Source organism: Chiloscyllium plagiosum, unplaced genomic scaffold, assembly GCF_037043375.1.
Source record: "Chiloscyllium plagiosum isolate Xiang-an unplaced genomic scaffold, Cpla_swu_hap1 HiC_scaffold_22, whole genome shotgun sequence".
In the NCBI taxonomy this organism is placed as follows: Eukaryota; Metazoa; Chordata; class Chondrichthyes; order Orectolobiformes; family Hemiscylliidae; genus Chiloscyllium; species Chiloscyllium plagiosum.
This window is the reverse complement of record NW_028270160.1, coordinates 27,823,773-27,842,939: the sequence shown is the minus strand read 5'-3', so window position 1 is coordinate 27,842,939 and position 19,167 is coordinate 27,823,773. Positions and strand designations below refer to the sequence as shown.

Below are 19,167 nucleotides of genomic sequence, written 5' to 3'. Positions count from 1 at the left end.
TGTGGCACTCCACTGGTCACAGGCCTCCAGTCTAAAAAAACAACCCTCCACCACCACCCTCTGTCTTCTACCTTTGAGCCAGTTCTGTATCCAAATAGCTAGTTCTCCATGTATTCCATGAGATCTAACCTTGCTAATCAGTCTCCCCATGGGGAACCTTGTCAAACACCTTACTGAAGTCCATATAGATCACCTCTACTGCTCTGCCCTCATCTTCTTTGTTACTTCTTCAAAAAACTCAACCAAGTTTGTGAGACATCATTTCCCATGCACAACACCATGTTGACTATCCCGAATCAGTCCTTGCCTTTCCAAATACATGTACATCCTGTCCTTCAGGATTCCCTCCAACAACTTGCCCACCACCTCAGGCTCACTGGTCTATAGTTCCCTGGCTTGTCCTTACCACCCTTCTTAAACAGTGGCACCACATTTGCCAACCTCCAGTCTTCCGGCACCTCACCTGTGACTATCAATGACACAAATATCTCAGCAAGAGGCCCAGTAATCACTTCTCTAGCTTCCCACAGTTCTCTGGTACACCTGATCAGGTCCTGGGGACTTAAGTGCCTCATTATCCATGAGCATTCTATCAAATTAGTTGGAACAAGATGAAGGTCTTCTCAAAACAACTTGCTGCAAAACTAACACCAAATCCAAATAAAGCAGATTGGAAACCAATTTCTTTAGATCCTGGATCAGGTGGTTTCCAATTTCCAATTTCAAATTCAGCAAGTGGAAAAAAGCTTAATTGGCTCCTCTGCCCACTGCTTTAACTAGCTGTTACATTAGTTCCACAGACAGTCATTGATGAGGGATTAAAAACGACCTGAAAGAGATGTTATGACACACCTTTGGCACAGGTGATACTTGAACCCAGATCTTCTGGTCCAGAGATTGGCACAGTGATCGTGTCCCTTAGAGCCACTTAACTCATTTCACATGATGCCTCAACAAGACATTCCGGAATAATCAACACCCTCAAAGACAGATCCTACCAAAGGTAACAACAAAAGCATTCAAATCAGTTGTAGCCTCTACCAGACACAGGCTTAGAATAGCTACACATCATAGATCAAGTCAAACCTGCGACGTTCCTGGTCACTCTGGTTCAGCTATGTACGCAGTAAACAGATTGTTCTATCAAAGGAACTGCATTGCGATTCTAACAGCCTTGTGCCGGAATTTAAAGCAAGTGATCACTTGCCTGTTACAAGAGGGATTTGAAGAGCAATGGGCGAGTACAGTAATTTAAAAAGTTACTTTTCCCTTTAAACCAATATTCACAATTTTCATTGTTTACAATTTCTGTATTGGTCAACATATTCTCTCCCCATTCTTCCATCAAAATCCTCAATTTAATCACCATAATGAGAAAAATAAGTTGTAAGAAATATCATATAACTAACAATTTTCCATCGCATGTGGCATGTCATGAGTAAAATGTACACAGCATGTGGATAACCAATAGGTTCAAGATTAAGCATATCATAACCAAGGAGGTTCCTTTAAAGGGCAAAATGTTTTTTTTCCCAAACACGAAGAGAGGTTTGTTAATTTCCACTTCATTGAATATTACATTTGTGGTGGTACCCAATGCTTCATATCTCTGTGCAGGGTGCCACAGGAGAGACACCTATTTGGTTACAAAGTACATTAGGTATTTAATTTTAATTCTTTTTCATATTGCTAATCAACTGTGTCACAAGATTCCAATGCAGCACATATTTGTAGTGAGGCAAATGAACTGTAATGAATGTGGGGCTGCGAATCACTGCTGTCTCGCAGGCTCAGCTCTGTGTTTTAACAGTGCTCCAAAACAAACCATCCTTTTGAAACGTTCTTGCACTTGTAGATCCAATTCGATCCCATCAAGATTTTGCTCCAACCTTTTGCTATTAAAATTAGAAGCTCAAAAATCTCTAAAATATATTTAAACCAGTAAAAACAATCCTTGGTGATATCCTATTGTTGATGTACCTTATCAACAGAAATAATGTGAATACCATAAATGCAGAGGCGCATTCCCTTAGTTAACTGGGGCTTTGGGCTCACCAAAATATTGTCAGGACCATTCATGATTTGAGTATAAAAAGTGCGTCTACTTCAGTGGAACTCTGTCAATGTAGTCAAGGATAGTTTCTTTCTCTCCCTGCCCCCGTCACTCATTTTTCCAGCCAATGATACCCTTTCATTTCTCAAAGTATTTTCACTGAAATGTCAAAGAACCAATGATGAAAGTACTGATGCCACACTTCCTTTGGATGTTCTGGGCGGATTATCAGTGAAGCTATGCCACCTCCATTTACTCGGTGCCCAACAATCAAAATATAACATTAAACACAAGGTAAAGCTCGTGATCCTCATTCTACTTCAGGCATACATTCCTAATTGTTCCTGAGGTGCTGAGCTGCCTTTTTGAACTACTGCAGTCCACTTAGTGCAGGAGACCCACAACGCCATTAAATACGATCCAGCAACACTGAAGAAACGGCAATACATTTCCGAGCCAAGATGACAAGTCGCTTGGAGGGAAATTTGCACGCAGTGACAAACAATGGTGAAGGGACTCAGTGTTTATGGATCCAGTATTTATCAAGGCAACTGCTTTGTCCTGGATAGCATCAAGTTTTGAGTATTGTTGGAGCTGCCCCCACCCCAGCGAGTGGGGAGTTTTCCATCACATTCCTGCCTTGTGCCTTGCAGATGGTGGGCAGACTTTCAGGAGCCAGGGGAGTTACTCACTGTAGAATTCCCAGTCCCTGTCAGTCATCAAGGCCAAGTCACGGCATTTATTATACAGTTACAGGAAAAGATAACATCAAATCAAATTATTATATAGGTACCATTCTGCAGTCCAGCTAAGAATTTGGAAATTTATAGGGTTCAATGAAAACCACTACATTGAGATAAACTGTGGCAATTTTGGATAAATTATTTATCCAAAATACATAGAAGACACTGTATTTAGTACCAACATAGGAACTTGAATTTTTAAGACAAGCAACCAAAGCCTTCAGGAAAGGGAGGTCATTGCCCTGTCTTGTTAATTATTACCCACTCCAGATGATGCCTGACCTGCAGAGCAATCCCAGTGTTTGTTTCATTTCCTTCAGGAGATACTTACCTCAGCTGAACGTGAGACTGAAGTTATTGCCACTCGAGCCCTCCCGTGGCTTTTCCCCAATTCCAAATGGAGTGAATTGTTCCACATTTCCAAGAGGAGATTCCAATCAGGGCTCCTTTACAAATGTAGAGTTCTACACTATGACAGAACAGTCAAAACAGAGAGGCAAACTATGCTCCTTCCTTTCAGAGGAGTCAGCTGCTGTTTTCTGATCCTTTTAAGTTTCAGAAATATCAGACACCCACTTTAACAGCTGTCAAACCGAAAGTACACAAGGTAAGTGAGAGCTTAGGGTGCCAGCTGCTCATTACGTAGGGTGCCAGGGGCCTGGTACATAATACTGTTCAGCACAGGGAAGGATGGGTGGGAGAAAATCAAGTCTGGCAGGGGCAGGGCTGGGTGGGTCAGGTCCCAGAGGGTATGTCAGGTGAGGGTCTTTGGTGGAGGGGGCAGAGAAATGGTTGAGAGAGAGATTTAGTTGAAGGTGAGAATTAGGTATGGGATAAACTGAATGGTTAGTCAGGAGGGTAAAAAAAACCAAAATATTTATTAGTCTGATTTTTCCAACGAAGTATTTTACCTAATTTCATCAGAATTCTCATTCAGAAGATGACTTTCAGAGAACTTCAAGCATAGAAGAATTGCTCAGTGGAATCTTTAATTCCCTAGCAATTCCTTCAGAGTCTTCTACCATGGATATGCCACAGAATTAGTGCACGCAACTCTTCTCCATACTCACAAAGCAACTCTGACCCATGGGGAAAAAAATCCCATGCCCAATTATATTCATGAATTCTCCAGCTCCTCTGATTATTGGCAAAACCAAAGCTGAGCAGGTCATCAATCCAACACTAAAATGTAAATAGATCATAACACTACATTGAATCATGGTCCTGTGATTGATCTTATGTCATAGCCTGTCCAGGGAACACAGCAATATCCACCAGCTCATATGCTGTAGTACTCGCTTTCCCATGGAACTTTCAACAAAGCTTAGTTTTAAATTTGAGAGGTTGAGATACACTCAGTTGGAGAAGGTGAGACACAGCAATCAAATGCAAAAACATCAACTTCCTTTGCACTGAACAAAAAGAATGTGTGAAGCTGGTTATTTGTGGTTGTGTCAGAATGAAAATACTTTGGGCATTCCTTCACAGATTGAATGACATTTTACTCAATCATCCATTGGTTTAATGTAAATATTCCTCAAAACATATGCTTGAAAAGAAAACTGGCTCACATAAACAGATGGCTGAAATAAAAAAAACTAACCGACTTTGCATGACTACATTGAAACTTCTGGTTACCAACACAGACACACCTACATAGCAACACTTCATGAGCTTCCTCCTCTGGTGTCATAGCAATCCCATGGGTGGATTGCAATTCACCTTTGGGAAAATAGTTCTTGGCACCAACCCTTCTGAAGATTTAACAAGAACTAACAATGGTGTATGGTTTAAACACTTTTCAAAATGGAAAGGGTTAGAATTTTAAACAATGTATTCTTACAATCAAAGCACTCTGCAATATTTTCACTTTCATTGAGTGAAAGTCAACACACAACACTGTCTGCCCACAAGCAAGGCACAGAACAGAAATTTTCTTTTTTTAGAGGACTGTGAAGAAATAAGTTACTACACAAACTCTTTGTCTAAACTGTTCAATTTGAAGTTATTGCCAGATATACTGTACTTCACTGGTTGGAGAGCGCTCCACCGGACAATAGCTGCGAGCTGTAACCTGCTCACTCCCATACAGTATGTGCTCAATGGGGAACAAGGACACACCCCTGGTGGTAGAGAAAACCATTACAGAATATAGCTGTAGCATGCTAAAGGGAAACAAAACAAAACAGCTCAACAATGTCAGTATCAAAAATGAAACAAGTAGTCCACAACTCAGGGATTGTTCCTTTATCAGAACTATTTCAAAAAGAACACAGTCTGCAACAAAGCTATAAACTCATTTTCGTCATTGAGATTTGTGCTGTCCTAACATTTTGCCCTTTAAGCTCAAGAGTTCCAACACTCACTTTTCTCCGTAAAGCAAGTAATATTTCTCTTCAACAGAACTAAAACACTCAGCTTTTCACATCAATGAATACTAAGGGTAGTCAGTTACAAAATGACAATATTGAAAGTGAGCCTGATCTCTTGATTTAACATTCTAAGTACTGTTTAAGAGTGGGTCAAACTGAGAACTTAGAATTCTTGGGTCCAAATTTGCCTGTTCAAAAATATCTGGTGAGGAAGCAGCACACACACAACCTCATTGCAAATGTGTGACGGTGATCACCAGTTATAATAAAATGCTTTGCTCATTCCATGGGGAAAATCTATAGCACTGCATTAACATTCCAATATGAAAAAGACTACTCTGCAGATATTTTCAATTCTCTCTTCAGAGTTCACCTGCCAGCAAATTCAAAAGAAATTCAACTACAGTTGAAAACATAGATAAGACGTGAGAACAGAGAATGTTAAATTGAAATTGTTTCCGAGTGATGCCAAGAAATAAGCCTTCCTTTGGCAGAAACCCCTGACTGCAAAAAAATAGGATTTACTGTTTACATCAAATCATTCCAAGACGTTTGCATTTCAAATAAGTGCAATAATAACTCTTTAATAAACTGAAAAATTTGCCTCTCTAGCTACAGTACATTGATGTGAAAATATGAACAGATTTAAACATTAAATATTTGAAGGCACTTCAAGAGAAAAGCACCTACATTTACACTTATACGTTACTTCTACTCACACATACACTATTTAGTTGTGCACCTTTACAACCAATAGTTTAAAATAACATTAACTAAGGGAGACCAGTGATATTATCGTAAAGAGGAGAAAAACACAGCAGTGAGAAATATCTCTGTAGTCCAACACACAGACTGGAAATTTCTTAAAGTTGCAGGCAAAATATGCAGATTATGCGTCTTTTCACATGGAAATGGTGCTTAAATTTCATTTAAGCAATAACTCAGGTTGTTAAATTTAGTATAAAACGAGAGCAGGTTGGCAGATTTTCAGCAGTCAACAAAATTACAGCATTCAGTTCTGCTCACGAATACCCACCAGCAATACTTAACCATAGCAAAGTCATCAAACATCCAATGCGATATATTCAGGGACACACAAAAAAGTAGGGAGTATACATCGACTAACTCCCAAATACCTGGCTTGCTCTGAACAGCTGTTCCGTCTGCAAAGATGATGCAAACTCCTCTTGTTCAAAAAGAGTCTTTCTCCATCTCCCTGTTTTATTGAAATTGTGAACAGCACAAGTTCATGCTGGAGTTAACCTTCTGAAACACACCCATTGGAAGGAGAAAGCCAGAGAGCAAAAACAAAAGGAGTGAGAAGCAGAGCGGGACAGAATGCAGAGGCAGTGAGCACAGGGAAAGGAGCAGAGAGAGTGTTGTGGGGGGAGAAGCAGGAAGGTGGTTCAGGTAAAGGGCAGCCGGGGGTAGTCTCACCGGGTCTGACTTGCAAAGAGCCGTCCTTTCGGCTGCACCACAGCGCCTTGTCGCCGCTCTGCACGATATAATGGTCCTTGGCTTGGAAAAGCTCCATGGTTTCGGTATTAGCGGCTCCACATGGTGAAGGAAGCGGCAGATCCGCCGGAGCGATCATGGACTGAGTCCCACTTCCCGGAGAGTACAGGAGGATCGCGGAGCCCGGCTCCCGGAGCACCACCGTCCCGCCGGCACTGCGCCCCTCCCTCTCTCCGCCTTCACTGCGCCCCTCCCTCTCTCCGCCTTCACTGCGCCCCTCCCTCTCTCCGCCTTCACTGCGCCCCTCCCTCTCTCCGCCTTCACTGCGCCCCTCCTTCTCTCCGCCTCTCCCTCTCTCCGCCTTCACTGCGCCCCTCCCTCTCTCCGCCTTCACTGCGCCCCTCCTTCTCTCCGCCTTCACTGCGCCCCTCCTTCTCTCCGCCTTCACTGCGCCCCTCCCTCTCTCCGCCTTCACTGCGCCCCTCCTTCTCTCCGCCTTCACTGCGCCCCTCCCTCTCTCCGCCTTCACTGCGCCCCTCCTTCTCTCCCTCTCTCTCTCTCCGCCCCTCCTCCTCTCCCTCCCTCCGCCCCCACTGCGCCCTTCTCTCCCTCCGCCTCTCTCCGCCCTTTCCCTCCCTCTCTCCGCCCTTTCCCTCCCTCTCTCCCCCTCTCCGCCCTTCCCTTCGCCCCAACTGCGCTGCTCCCTGTTGGTTAGTTTCCTGCAGCCGCACGTGATCCGTTGATCCGCCTCTTAAAGGAGACGGTCACCACGCCCGGGGGCAGCTTTGCATAAAAGGGACTTTGTACTCATGTATAAGCAGCAAAAAAGTTCATTAATCCTCAATGGAAATTATCTTTGAAGTTTTGTATTAGGAATGTTGCCTTAATCTCACCAGAATAACCCTCCAAACCTGCACTCCTCCCCTCACTTCTGATTTTAATCATTCCATTCCTTGGTGGCAATGTTCCTGTATCCGAAAGTCTATAAAACCATTGCTAACAGTTCCTGTCTGTATCAATTTTTCTCTTGATAGGACACTTAATAAAAGCAACCTCATTGCCCTAATAACTCCCAATGTCAGAGCAAATACCCTGGAAAGGTTTTACAAGTTTGAAGGTACTATTCAGGATCAGTGATTTGCTGCTGATTTTTCTATACTAGTATGGATGAATGATTTTATTGTCATGTATATTTTACATTTAGAAAAACCGTAAAATAGAGTGAAAGGCTTTTCACTGTCGGCATGATTCGGTGCCATTTAGGATAATTTTAAGAATTAAAAAAAAGATATAGCTTTTAGATAATCCAGTAATCTAATATTCGAGAGACACAAGTTTAAATCCCATCCCAGGTACTGGAGGAATTTAAATTCAATGAATTAACAAAATGTCAATCTATTAACAATAACCATAATTGATCGTGTTCTTTTAAAACTCCCATCTGGTTCACTGATGTCCTTCAGAAAAGACACTCTGTTGACCTGAACCTGGCCTGATGATATGATTCCATACCATATGGTTCATTCTTAATTGCCCTCGGACATTGCCAAGGAAGCCACTCAATTGCAGAGGTGTATCAATACCTGTTAAGGGCAATTAGGAATGGGCAATAAATATTGGCCTTAATGGAGACATTCACATCCAAAACTCATTTTAGGTTAAAAAATTGCAGTAGTGTTGTCAATGAAATATAGTAAGATAAAGTAAAGTGAGAAGAGGCTGCAGTGGGATATAAACCTTGGGATAGACAGACGTGGACCAAGTGGCCTGTTGCTATGGAAAAAATTCAAAATAATTCCATGGTCCGATTTTCAGCAAATTTTGGAATGTAACAGGAGAGCTTTAGCAGAGTCCAAAAGAGCAGCCCTGCAGACACAAACACAAGAGGTGAAGGAGTATGATTAAAATCACATTCCCCAGATCTTCAGCAAAGGATCTTTTCCTCCTGCCAGAACATGGTACTGACTGTCGCACTAGAAGGTCAATGTCAGTTTCTGCTGGCAATCCCCGCCCATCCTGGTTGGTTCAATGTTGGATTTGGAGAATGCATTATTTAATAAGAAAGTGGCTGTTTTGCATTTAGCATACAGTAAATTAATTTGAGGGTCACTGTTTATCATGATTGAATCAATCAGGTTGCATCTTCATTACATGCTAGAATTTTAAAGTCAATATTTATTTTCAGGATGCGGTTAATAATGATGCATTTCTTGCCTACATGACATCAAACATACAATGTATTTTTAAAAGTGGTACAATTCATCATGGTGTGTTCAAATCATTATTTTATGGAATAAATTGATTCAGTCTGTTTCTAATCACAAAAAGCTGTAAACTGAAAGTTTTACTTGTTCTGTATTTCTTAAACCATAAATTCAATTTATAACATCTTTTGATGAGGATACTAAGCATGATGGCAGGCAAGCAACAATGTAATGGTACACCTGCAATCGGGCAGTTTAACTGAAGAAGGAAAATATGTCCTGATAGCACTGGAGCAATCTCACAATGACAACGCTCCATTGGAATCCAAAAGTTTTACTTTTAGGTTTAGTGTTTAACAGGGGAAACAGGAGCAACATGGATTTCAGTAAGATGTGGTTGTGGAGGATCCAGAACTTCAATCTCATCTGTACATTAGCAAGATTGAGTTGGGGTTCTGAAGATTGACAGTACTGCATTGTAAAGGTGGCAGGGTCTTATGGAGTTCCTAAAACCCAACAGCACTGCTGTGTTTGTCATTGGGTATTTGTGGGGAGAGCCAGAATTAAGTTGATGCCTCACACTCTAATTCACGACATGACCCTGAGTGATTCTGGATTAGTGGTGCTGGAAAAGCACAGCAGTTCAGGCAGTATCCAATGAGCAGTAAAATCGACATTTTGGGCAAAAGCCCTTGATGAAGGGCTTTTCCAGCACCACTAATCCAGAATCTGGTTTCCAGCATCTGCAGTCATTATTTTTACCTAGTTGATTGTAACCCTACTGCAAATCCTCTTGCAAGGATGCCTGCCTTGAAGAAGTTTTCCTCCTCTCTCTACAAGAATCTCAGGGAGTCCCTCTCCCACTGCAACTTCTAGGTCATTTAATCTGCCCTGAAGCTCTTCAACCATGTCCTGAAACAGACTCGCTACCACAGCCACATTTGCTTCCTCAGTGCCTGCCTCCGTAACCAACTCATCCCACATGGACTCTGGGCTACCTTTAAACCAGCAGAGTTCAGATCCGAACAGGACACACAGTACAGACTACAGATTCAAAAACACCAGCAACGGTTCTCCTTCCAGATCCTCCGCTCCACGCTCACAGCAAATGCCGGCACCTATCCTCTCTATAGTCAGCCATGCCTCAAATGAGGGCCACACTCTCTCAGAATTGCAAAGGACCCCTCCTTTACTATATCCTCAAGAGAATTCATTTAAAAGCTGTATTCCTGATGAAGGGCTTTTGCCCGAAATGTCGATTTTACTGCTCCACGGATGCTGCCTGAACTGCTGTGCTTTTCCAGCACCAGTAATCCAGAATCTGGTTTCCAGCATCTGCAGTCATTGTTTTTACCTATGACCCTGAGTGAGAATCATGCACCCAGATCAAAGGACAGGCCAACCACTAGGCCCTGTATTGTGACTGTGGCCAGCCCTCTTTTGCTTTCTCAACACAGCATCAGCCCTGGAATATTGACCAATCTATAACAGAGATGTGGCTCCCTCTGTGGGCGTGTTACTAAAATGCATCTACACAGGCAAATGTTGACGATTTGCATTTTCAATGTGTTACTGTGCTTGATTGTCACTTTTCTTTTACATTAGGAAAAGTTATATGTGGAAAATAATAACGTATTTGCTAATGCTGATGTAGAACACAGCAAAATTCTTAACAGTCATATTATCAGAAAGCATAGAATGGTGTATGACTGGAAACAACAATTATTAGTAATTTAGCAAAACGATACATTCTGAAAGGAATGATTCAATTTATTTGGTTACATGCTTTAAAATTGTTCTTTTTTTGCTCCATCTTTCCCATTTGGGAAATATTGATCTAATAATAAATGTTGCCGGCATATATTTGTAATACCAAACTTATTCATAAATGAAATTGGAATCTATGTATTAAATACTTAAGCATTCAGAACTTAAGCAAAAGCAGAAACTGATATATGGGTTTGTGTGTATTGGGAACTGTTGTGCAGTGGCATAATGCATGGCATTTTACAGCTGAGAATTTGATTCAAAACCAGTCTAGACTGATGGATTGAAAGTCTGCTTCTTGGCTACAGAAACCTATGTTTAATGGTTTTGGGCAGTAACAGTCCATTTCCAGTGGGCTACAGCATACAAACCTGCTCCTAATTTAACACCGGTTTTGGCAGCATTAATCTGAAACATAAAAGAATGATTGCCGTGTGTATATGAAAGAATGCTGCACTGGTGTGGTAGGCTGGTACAGTTCTTTGCTGAGGAAGGAAAATTGGGTAAGGCCAAAAAACCTGATTTGGTGATCAGTCAGTTAACCTGTGCTTGTTCACTGTGATACAGATGCTGCCTGTTCATTGAAGTCATAGAAGCATGCAACCCAGACTAAACATGCCATTGAATTGCTACATCCCTCAGGAGGGTAACCACTGTCACATCACCCTAACCCCTGGAGGAGAAGGTTGCCAATTTTACAAAAGCTCAGTGGTAACCACTGAAGGTGCTGAGCATATTCAGATGAAAGTCTTTCTCTCATGTACCACTTCCCATTATTCTACAAATCATTCCAGTCATCTCAAAGGATGGTCTTGTCTTCTCTCAGCATTCAAACTTCCAGAGCTGTCACTCCACCAGAGCTAGAATTTGACTCTCATCAGCTTCTTCCATTGTGTGTTTCTATATCTATAAACTAGACGATCATTGGATATAGCTTCCACTGTAAAAAGATCATTATCTATCTCATCTTGTTTGCATAGATATTCCTCTGGAGCCTTGGATATACCAAACATCTTGAGCAACGATCTGTGTCAAGAGTGTGCTTAGAAAATTCCTCTTTCATTCAATTTCACTTGCCAGTAGCCAAAGTTCACATTAAGGTTAGTGAAGCTTTTGTCTTTGCGGCAAAGATTCTTCAATGGCTGGCATTGTATAATGAGATCTCTTCAGAGCTTTGTTTACATTCTTTGAATAGATCCATACTCTCAGTTTTCCAGGTTGTTTCATCGCAATAATACTGCTTACTCATTCTATAAGAGTTGTCACTTTCTTATGTATTCCATTCTTTTCTGCCTCTTCCGTCAGAGGACCACTGGAACCTTCTTAGGCGATATTGAATATTCTCCAGGAGGACACCCTGTTAACACATTGTTGTACTCCTCTCGGATCTGATCCACAGTCAATGCTTTAATGTGTTTAATCTCTTGGCACATTGATGATTACCAGCCCAAGCTTTAAACTTGCTCTGCCTGAGATGCTTGGCTGTTGCTTGCTCTCTATTACCTGATACTTCAGACCTTTGTTCTTGTCATTGCATTGGGCCTGCAATGGACTTGACTCTAATACCATCACACATCATCAACTTTACCTTCCCAGGATTCAATGTTGTATCGTGTTAAACCACTTCATACAGAGCTGTGAAGACCATGATGTTGTGTAATATGTATATGTTGGTAAAAGTAATCCCAGTTAGATGTGCCTCCTGCCCAGCAATAACCTTTTATGCATTTGTACTTATGCTTTTGCTCTTTTTTAACCTTGCCAAATTGAGGAATTCACTGGATAAAAGGCCATAAGAAATAGGAGCAGACACAGGCCATTTGTGCCTTTGAGCCTGCTCCAGCATTCAATAACATCATAGGTGATCTTACATCTGAACTCTACCTTCCAGTATTAGCCTCACATCCTTTACTACATTCAGTCCCCAAAAAATGATCAATCTCTGTCTTAACAGCAGAGCATCCACACCTGCCTCAAATAAAGAATACCAAGGAGTTACAATCTTTTGAGTGAGGAAACCTTTCTTTATCTCAGTCCCAAATGATTAACCTATTATTCACTGTTACCTTGTGTTCTAAATTCACAGCCAGAGTAGTCGTTTTCTCAACTTCTACCTTTGCAATCCCTTTGCAAAGTTCAATATCCTTCAAATAAATCTTCTTTCTTTCTGCTAAACTTCGCAAAATAGACCAAACTTATTTAGTCTCTCAATTCCCTCAACTCGCCTTTGTTGCACTCACTAACAAAACTATCTTTAACTCCTCTTGTTACCATAGTTGGATCACTTTTACATGTGGAATTATTGTGCCCTAAAAGGAATGCATATGTACCATAAATTGTGCACTGGTTTTTCATACTCACCATTTCTCACTACTCTTATCTTTTTATGTAGTTTTCCAATGTATCTGTCAATACGCCCATCTAACTATTTGCTTGATTCTGGTTTAAGATTCTCATTTGAAATTTAGTTCAATTTTTTTTTAAAAATCTATCATATTGCAATCATACTTCCCCAAAGGTGGATTTACTCCACATTCATTCATTAAACTTCCTCATTGCGCAATACTAACCAAAACATAGTTTATTCAATAATTGGTTCCTCAACATGATGGTCTAGAAAAGTGTTATGTACATTCCACGACTTGTCTTACATTCCATCGCTGCAATATTTGGTTTGCTCAGTCCATATGAAGAATTAAATCCCCTGATAGCTGTACAATATAACTTTTGTTACATACACATCTAAGCTTTCTGAATTCAACTCTGCCTTCCTGTATAATTACTATAAGAAGACCCATAAACAACTCTCAGTGGTGTTTCCTGCCTCTTGCTGTTACTGTGCATGTGTGTATGTATACACATGTGTATGCATGTGAATGAGTGTGTGTGTGTGTGTGTGAGAGTGAGAGAGGGAGTGAGAGAGAGAGAGAGAGAGAGACCATGTGTGATTTTTATTAGTCTTGATGCTGCAGAGAGGGCCTCCATGCCAGCTGCAGCAATATCCACCTCACACAGTGGGAATGCCAGCTAGGCTTTAGTACAAACCCTTCCACCTCATCAGTCTGTCACTGGCGTTAATAGGACTGGGCTCCCAAAAACCTATTTCTCTCACCAAAGATACTATCAGACCTGATGGGTTTTTCCAGCATTTTCTGTTTTCTTCCTCATAGTTTGGCCTACATCTGACATTGTGGCATAGAGTATAAGAGTGAGGAGGTAATGCTGGAGTTGTACAGAGCCTTGGTCAGGCCACAACTGTGTGCCGTTCTGGTCAGCTAACTACAGGAAGAATGTGATAGCACTAGACGGGGAACAGAGGAGGTTCACCGGGATGTCAACTGCGATGGAGAAATTGAGCTATAAGAAGATTATGAGGATGAATAGGAGCACAGCTGTCGAAAATAAATTTGGATGAGCACTCCAAATATCATAACATTCAAGGATATGGGGCAAGTTCAGGAAATCAGGATGAACACACTTTTAGTGATAGTTACATTGGTTCAAATTCAATGGGCAGAAGGGCCTTTTCTGTGCTGTGTGAATCTATGATAGTCCTGAAAATTGTTGGACAGAACGCCTCAACATATTCAATGATTGTCACTTCAGCTCATGACTGAGAACTGCTGTTTAATTAGCAGCTAACGACTGCAGTGATAAATGTTAGTCATGGGCATTAATGCTGCATATGTCAGCCAGCAGTTAAAGCAGCCAACTGTTGCTGTGTTAGAATTACTGGTGGAAAACCCAGCTATGAGCAGCAACACTGAACTCTGCTGTTCAAAACATGTATATAGTCTTACTCCTCCAACTCCAACCAATGGGCCAAGAACAGTATGTCTAATTGTGCACATCTCCATAGTTCATTTGAAAAAATGCCAGAGGTTACATTTTCTGTTGTGACAAGAGGCGAAAGAGCAGAATGATGATCAGTGATGGAAGGAACAGACATCCATCTGTTTAGATATATGTTACATTTGTGCTGAGTTCCAAGATACTGTCAGCTAAAATCTTATCAAAGAGGTAAATACATTGGAATAATGTACAGCTAACTTTCCATCCTAATATTTGTCATTTGACTATCTAATGTAAGTTGCAGAAAAGCTGCATGTGCAGAGGCATTTTAGACATATTTGACCTTTTCAATTTTACTATACACTTTGGCTCTTGTGTTGTATTTTCTTGTATTTCATATGTATGTTTTATAATTAAATTTTTTTGTCAGAAATGGATCGATCAAAGCGAAAGTGAGTGAATATTTATTTTATAATATAACACTACAAAGCTGATAGCAATGCTGAAAATGAGAGGACAGAAGAAAGCAACTCTTTGACTAGAAGAGACTAGGTGCTGGTGTAGACTGGGTTGGAATGACTATTATTCTGAACCTTTTATTTCTTTATTTTATAATTTATTTCTATGATCTGAAATACTGGACTTGTTATTTCTTTATTTTTAAGCATTTTTTTCTCTAAGAATTTGTACTTAAGGATCCTTACCTTTGTAGCTAAGATTGTGCCATAAGTGGCAACTTGTAAACTTTTTACCGTACTCATTTGAGTGCATGTGATGATAAAGCAAATTCTAATTCTTACTCAAAGATGATTCAAATGCTACCACACTTGCCCTGAAGCAAAAGCTACAGATTACAGAATGCTGTTTAACAAGTCATGTTAAAACTAGTGATGGATTTTGGTTCTGAAGGCCACCAGTAGAGTTTTTATAGTCTAGGTGGCAGATGATGAAAGAAGGTATGCCAGTCAGGTTGACTGTAGCTATTTCCAGATTGCCTGCACTGAATTCATTCCACCAAATGTACCTATCTTCAGAAGACAGTAAATACACCTGGTCATCCCATCGTGTCAGGCAATGGAACCCTGTATGAGAACCTATGTCAAGGGCTTCTAGAAAGCCATTATAAAGGGACCCCCAGCTCCTGTCACCCCCAGTTCTTCATCCAGACACACAGAACAGCCATGGGGACCCCAATATGCCAACATTTTCATGCACAAGTTCGAACAAGACTTCTTTGCTGCACAGGACCTCCAACCAGCACTATACACCAAATATATTGATGACATTTTCTTCCTCTGGACCCGTGGCAAGGAGTCACTGAAACCACCAGACAGTGATATCAACAAGTTTCATCCCTCTATCAGACTTATCATAGACTACTCTTTAGCATCTGTCTCATTCTTGGACACATGCATCTCCATCAAGGATAGGCACCTCAGTACCTCACTCTACCGCAAACCCACAGATAATCTCACAATGCTGCATTTCACTAGCTTCCATCTTAAAGATATTGAAACAGCCGTCTCCTACGGACAAACCGTATGCATACACAGAATCTGTTCAGATGAAGAATGTGACAGATACCTGAAAGTGCTGAAGGACGCCTCATAAGAATAGAGTATGATGCTTAACTCATCGATCATCAGTTATGACGTGCTACGGTGAGAAACTATAACAACGTCCTCAGGAGACAGACACAGGATGCAAATGATAGGATACCCTTCGTTGTCCAGTACTTCCCAGGAGTAGAGAAACTACATCATGTTCTTCGCAGCCTGTAGCACATTATCGATGAGGATGAGCACCTTGCCAAGAGCTTCCCTTTGCCTCCACTTCTCACCTTTAAACAACCACCAAACCTTAAACAGACCATTTTTCACAGCAAAATGCACAGCCTTCAGGACATTGACCACAACACTATACAACCCAGTCATGGTAGCCACTGCAAGACATGTCAGAGTGTCAACATGGATACCACCATTATGCATGGGGACACCAATCACCATGTACGCAGCAGGCAAGTGACTTGGCCACATTGTCTATCACATACGCTGCAGACAAGGATGTCCCGAGGCATGATACATTGGCGAGAACAAGCATACGCTACGACAATGAATGAATGGACACAGCACAACAATCACCAAACAAGGATATTCCCTCCCAGTCGAAGAACACTTCAGCGGTCAGGGACATTTGGTCTCAGATCTTCGGGTGACCATCCTCCAAGGTGGACTTCGGGATACGCAACAATGCAGAGAAGCCGAGTCGAGGCTGATAGCCAAGTTTGGTATCCATGAGCATAGCCTCAACCGGGACCTTGGATTCATGTCACACTACAGGTGACCCCACTACACTATGCACACAAGCACAGATATACACACACTCTTACATACTCACACTCTCATGTCAACCTCTCTCGTACACACGCTCTCTCTCAGACACACACACACCCACATTCACACCCACGCTCACATCCTCTCACAGGCTTATACTCCATCACACTCATGCACACTCTCTACCAAGCACGCACACATGCAAACACACACACTCGCATGTGCACACACACTCACACACACACACACACACACACACAGATATAAGTCTATAGGGTGAATTTGCATTTGCAGAATTGTCTTTGTAGATACTTTCTATTTTTGCTCAAAAAGCACACAATCTGCAGGCCGTCAATCCATGTGACATTTTATAAATTCCTACTTTGGAAATAGAACCTGCCTGACACAAGATTGGGATACAGACAGACTCTAACCTCACACCTTTTATACATTGTCTGAGCTGAGATGTCATTGTTTTTATAAAACGTTAGGTTATCTTGAGAATATGACTTAAAAGAAGTTCTGGGATTTACATATTAACAAACCAAAATGTACAACCCATTCTAAAAGATGCAAGACTTAACAGCAATCTAGATTTGTTCAATGCAGAGGAACCTCGATTATCCGAACAAGATGGATTGGCACTATTTTGTTTGGATAATTGATTGTTTGATTAATTGATTTCTGGGGCTCAGAGTTTTATGTGAAGTCTGCTCCCTGTTCAGGAGACTAAGCAGCAGCATACGCATGAAACCAGCCCCTCCAAGCTCTGTCCACTCCCACTCCTGCCCACCGCACACCCCCAACACTAACTGCTCCCACCCTGCCCCCGCCCACCCCAACCCTGTTCTAACACTGCCCCACCATCTGTCCCCTCGCCTCCCGCCCCCCTCAACACCCCCCCCACCAACATCGCCCCCCAACCCCGCAGCCCCAACCCTACACGCCCATCCATCCCCACCCATTGTCCGATCCCCAGCGGTGCGCCCACCCCCGTTTGACCCGCTCGCTCGTCCGCTCCCTGCGGGCAGCTGGATTGGACACCAACAGTAAGACTGCTGCTACACACACACATACGTACGCACACACGCACACACACACATGTATGCACACACACACGTACATACACACACACACACACACACACACGTACACACACACACGCACTCACACACACACATGCGCACACACGCACATGCACGCATGCACACGCACACACACAATTTTTTGACAGATTCCACCTCTGTCCTGTACAGGACAATGTTGGAGAGATTATCTGGGGAAGGAGGGTTTAGGGTTCACCCCTGTGTAGAACTCCAGGGAAAGTGTGTGGGGGGAGAGAGGGAAGGCGGGAGGTCAGTCATTTGGAGACAGTTCCTGGACTGTCCAGGACTGTTCTCCGGAGCATTTCAGTGAGCCAAATTCGTTTTTAATCACTGTACCTGTAAACAAAAGACGCAATCAAGGTTGAAACAGCTCTTTGACATAATGTTTCTATCCAGACCTTGAGATCCCCTTCGGATATTTGGATAATCGAGGTTCCTCTGTATATCATTTTAATTGCATGACACTGTGATCTGTTGCTGTAAATTCTGTGTCTTACGATCCTGTCCCACGGTTACCTGATGAAGGAGCAGCCCTCTGAAAGCTAGTGCTTCCAAATAAACCTGTCAGACTATAACCAGGAGTTGTGTGATTTTTAACTTTAAAAAAGAATGTACTGTGTCTCAGAACTGTTCGACATTTGGTTATTGGGTACAGTTATTCGCACTTGCCTTCGAAGTATTAGTTGTGCTGAAGATGGCAATCTCTTCTCCATTGACGCTGCACAAAAATGCATCAATGCAATGTGAAAATCTTGCTTTCTTGCTCAGCACTTAATAATGATGTGATAAGGGTCACTCCCATTAACATACATGACTAGAAACAGTTTCCTAGTGTACTGTGGACCATTGTCAGGCACTATCCATTCCAGGAAACTAAATACACCAAAAATAAAAATCACACAACACCAGGTTATAGTCCAACAGGTTTAATTGGAAGCACACTAGCTTTCGGAGCGACGGTCCGACAATCACCTGATGAAGGAGCGTCGCTCCGAAAGCTAGTGTGCTTCCAATTAAACCTGTTGGACTATAACCTGGTGTTGTGTGATTTTTAACTTTGTACACCCCAGTCCAACACCGGCATCTCCAAATCGTGTACACCAAAAATAGTAGTCTTCATGCCAATGATGGTTATGCCTGTTGTGTTACTAAAGTCATTAAAAAACAGGAAATTTAGAGAAGCAATCCATCACATTAATGTTATCTTGCTCATGTACTGTGAATATGTCTATTGCTACTGTTGTCCAAACAAGTGGATTGAACATTGTGTGGATGTCAAGGCTACCTGTGTTGCTGGGGTTACATTTGGCATGCCTCACATGCATTCACAAGTCATCCAATA

At 41.8% G+C, this 19,167-nt stretch overlaps 1 protein-coding gene across 2 annotated transcripts in view; it reads right to left on the bottom strand.

The window, feature by feature from the left end:
* inpp5f (inositol polyphosphate-5-phosphatase F) overlaps window positions 1–6,836 on the bottom strand; it is a 204,599-nt gene extending 197,763 nt beyond the window's left edge. For both annotated transcript variants that reach the window (XM_043712705.2, XM_043712703.2), the window contains exon 1: window positions 6,606–6,836. In XM_043712705.2, the coding sequence (XP_043568640.2) occupies window positions 6,606–6,762 (157 nt within the window). In that variant the 5' untranslated portion in view covers window positions 6,763–6,836. The remainder of the gene's footprint in view (window positions 1–6,605) is intronic.
* Window positions 6,837–19,167: the final 12,331 nt, after the last annotated feature.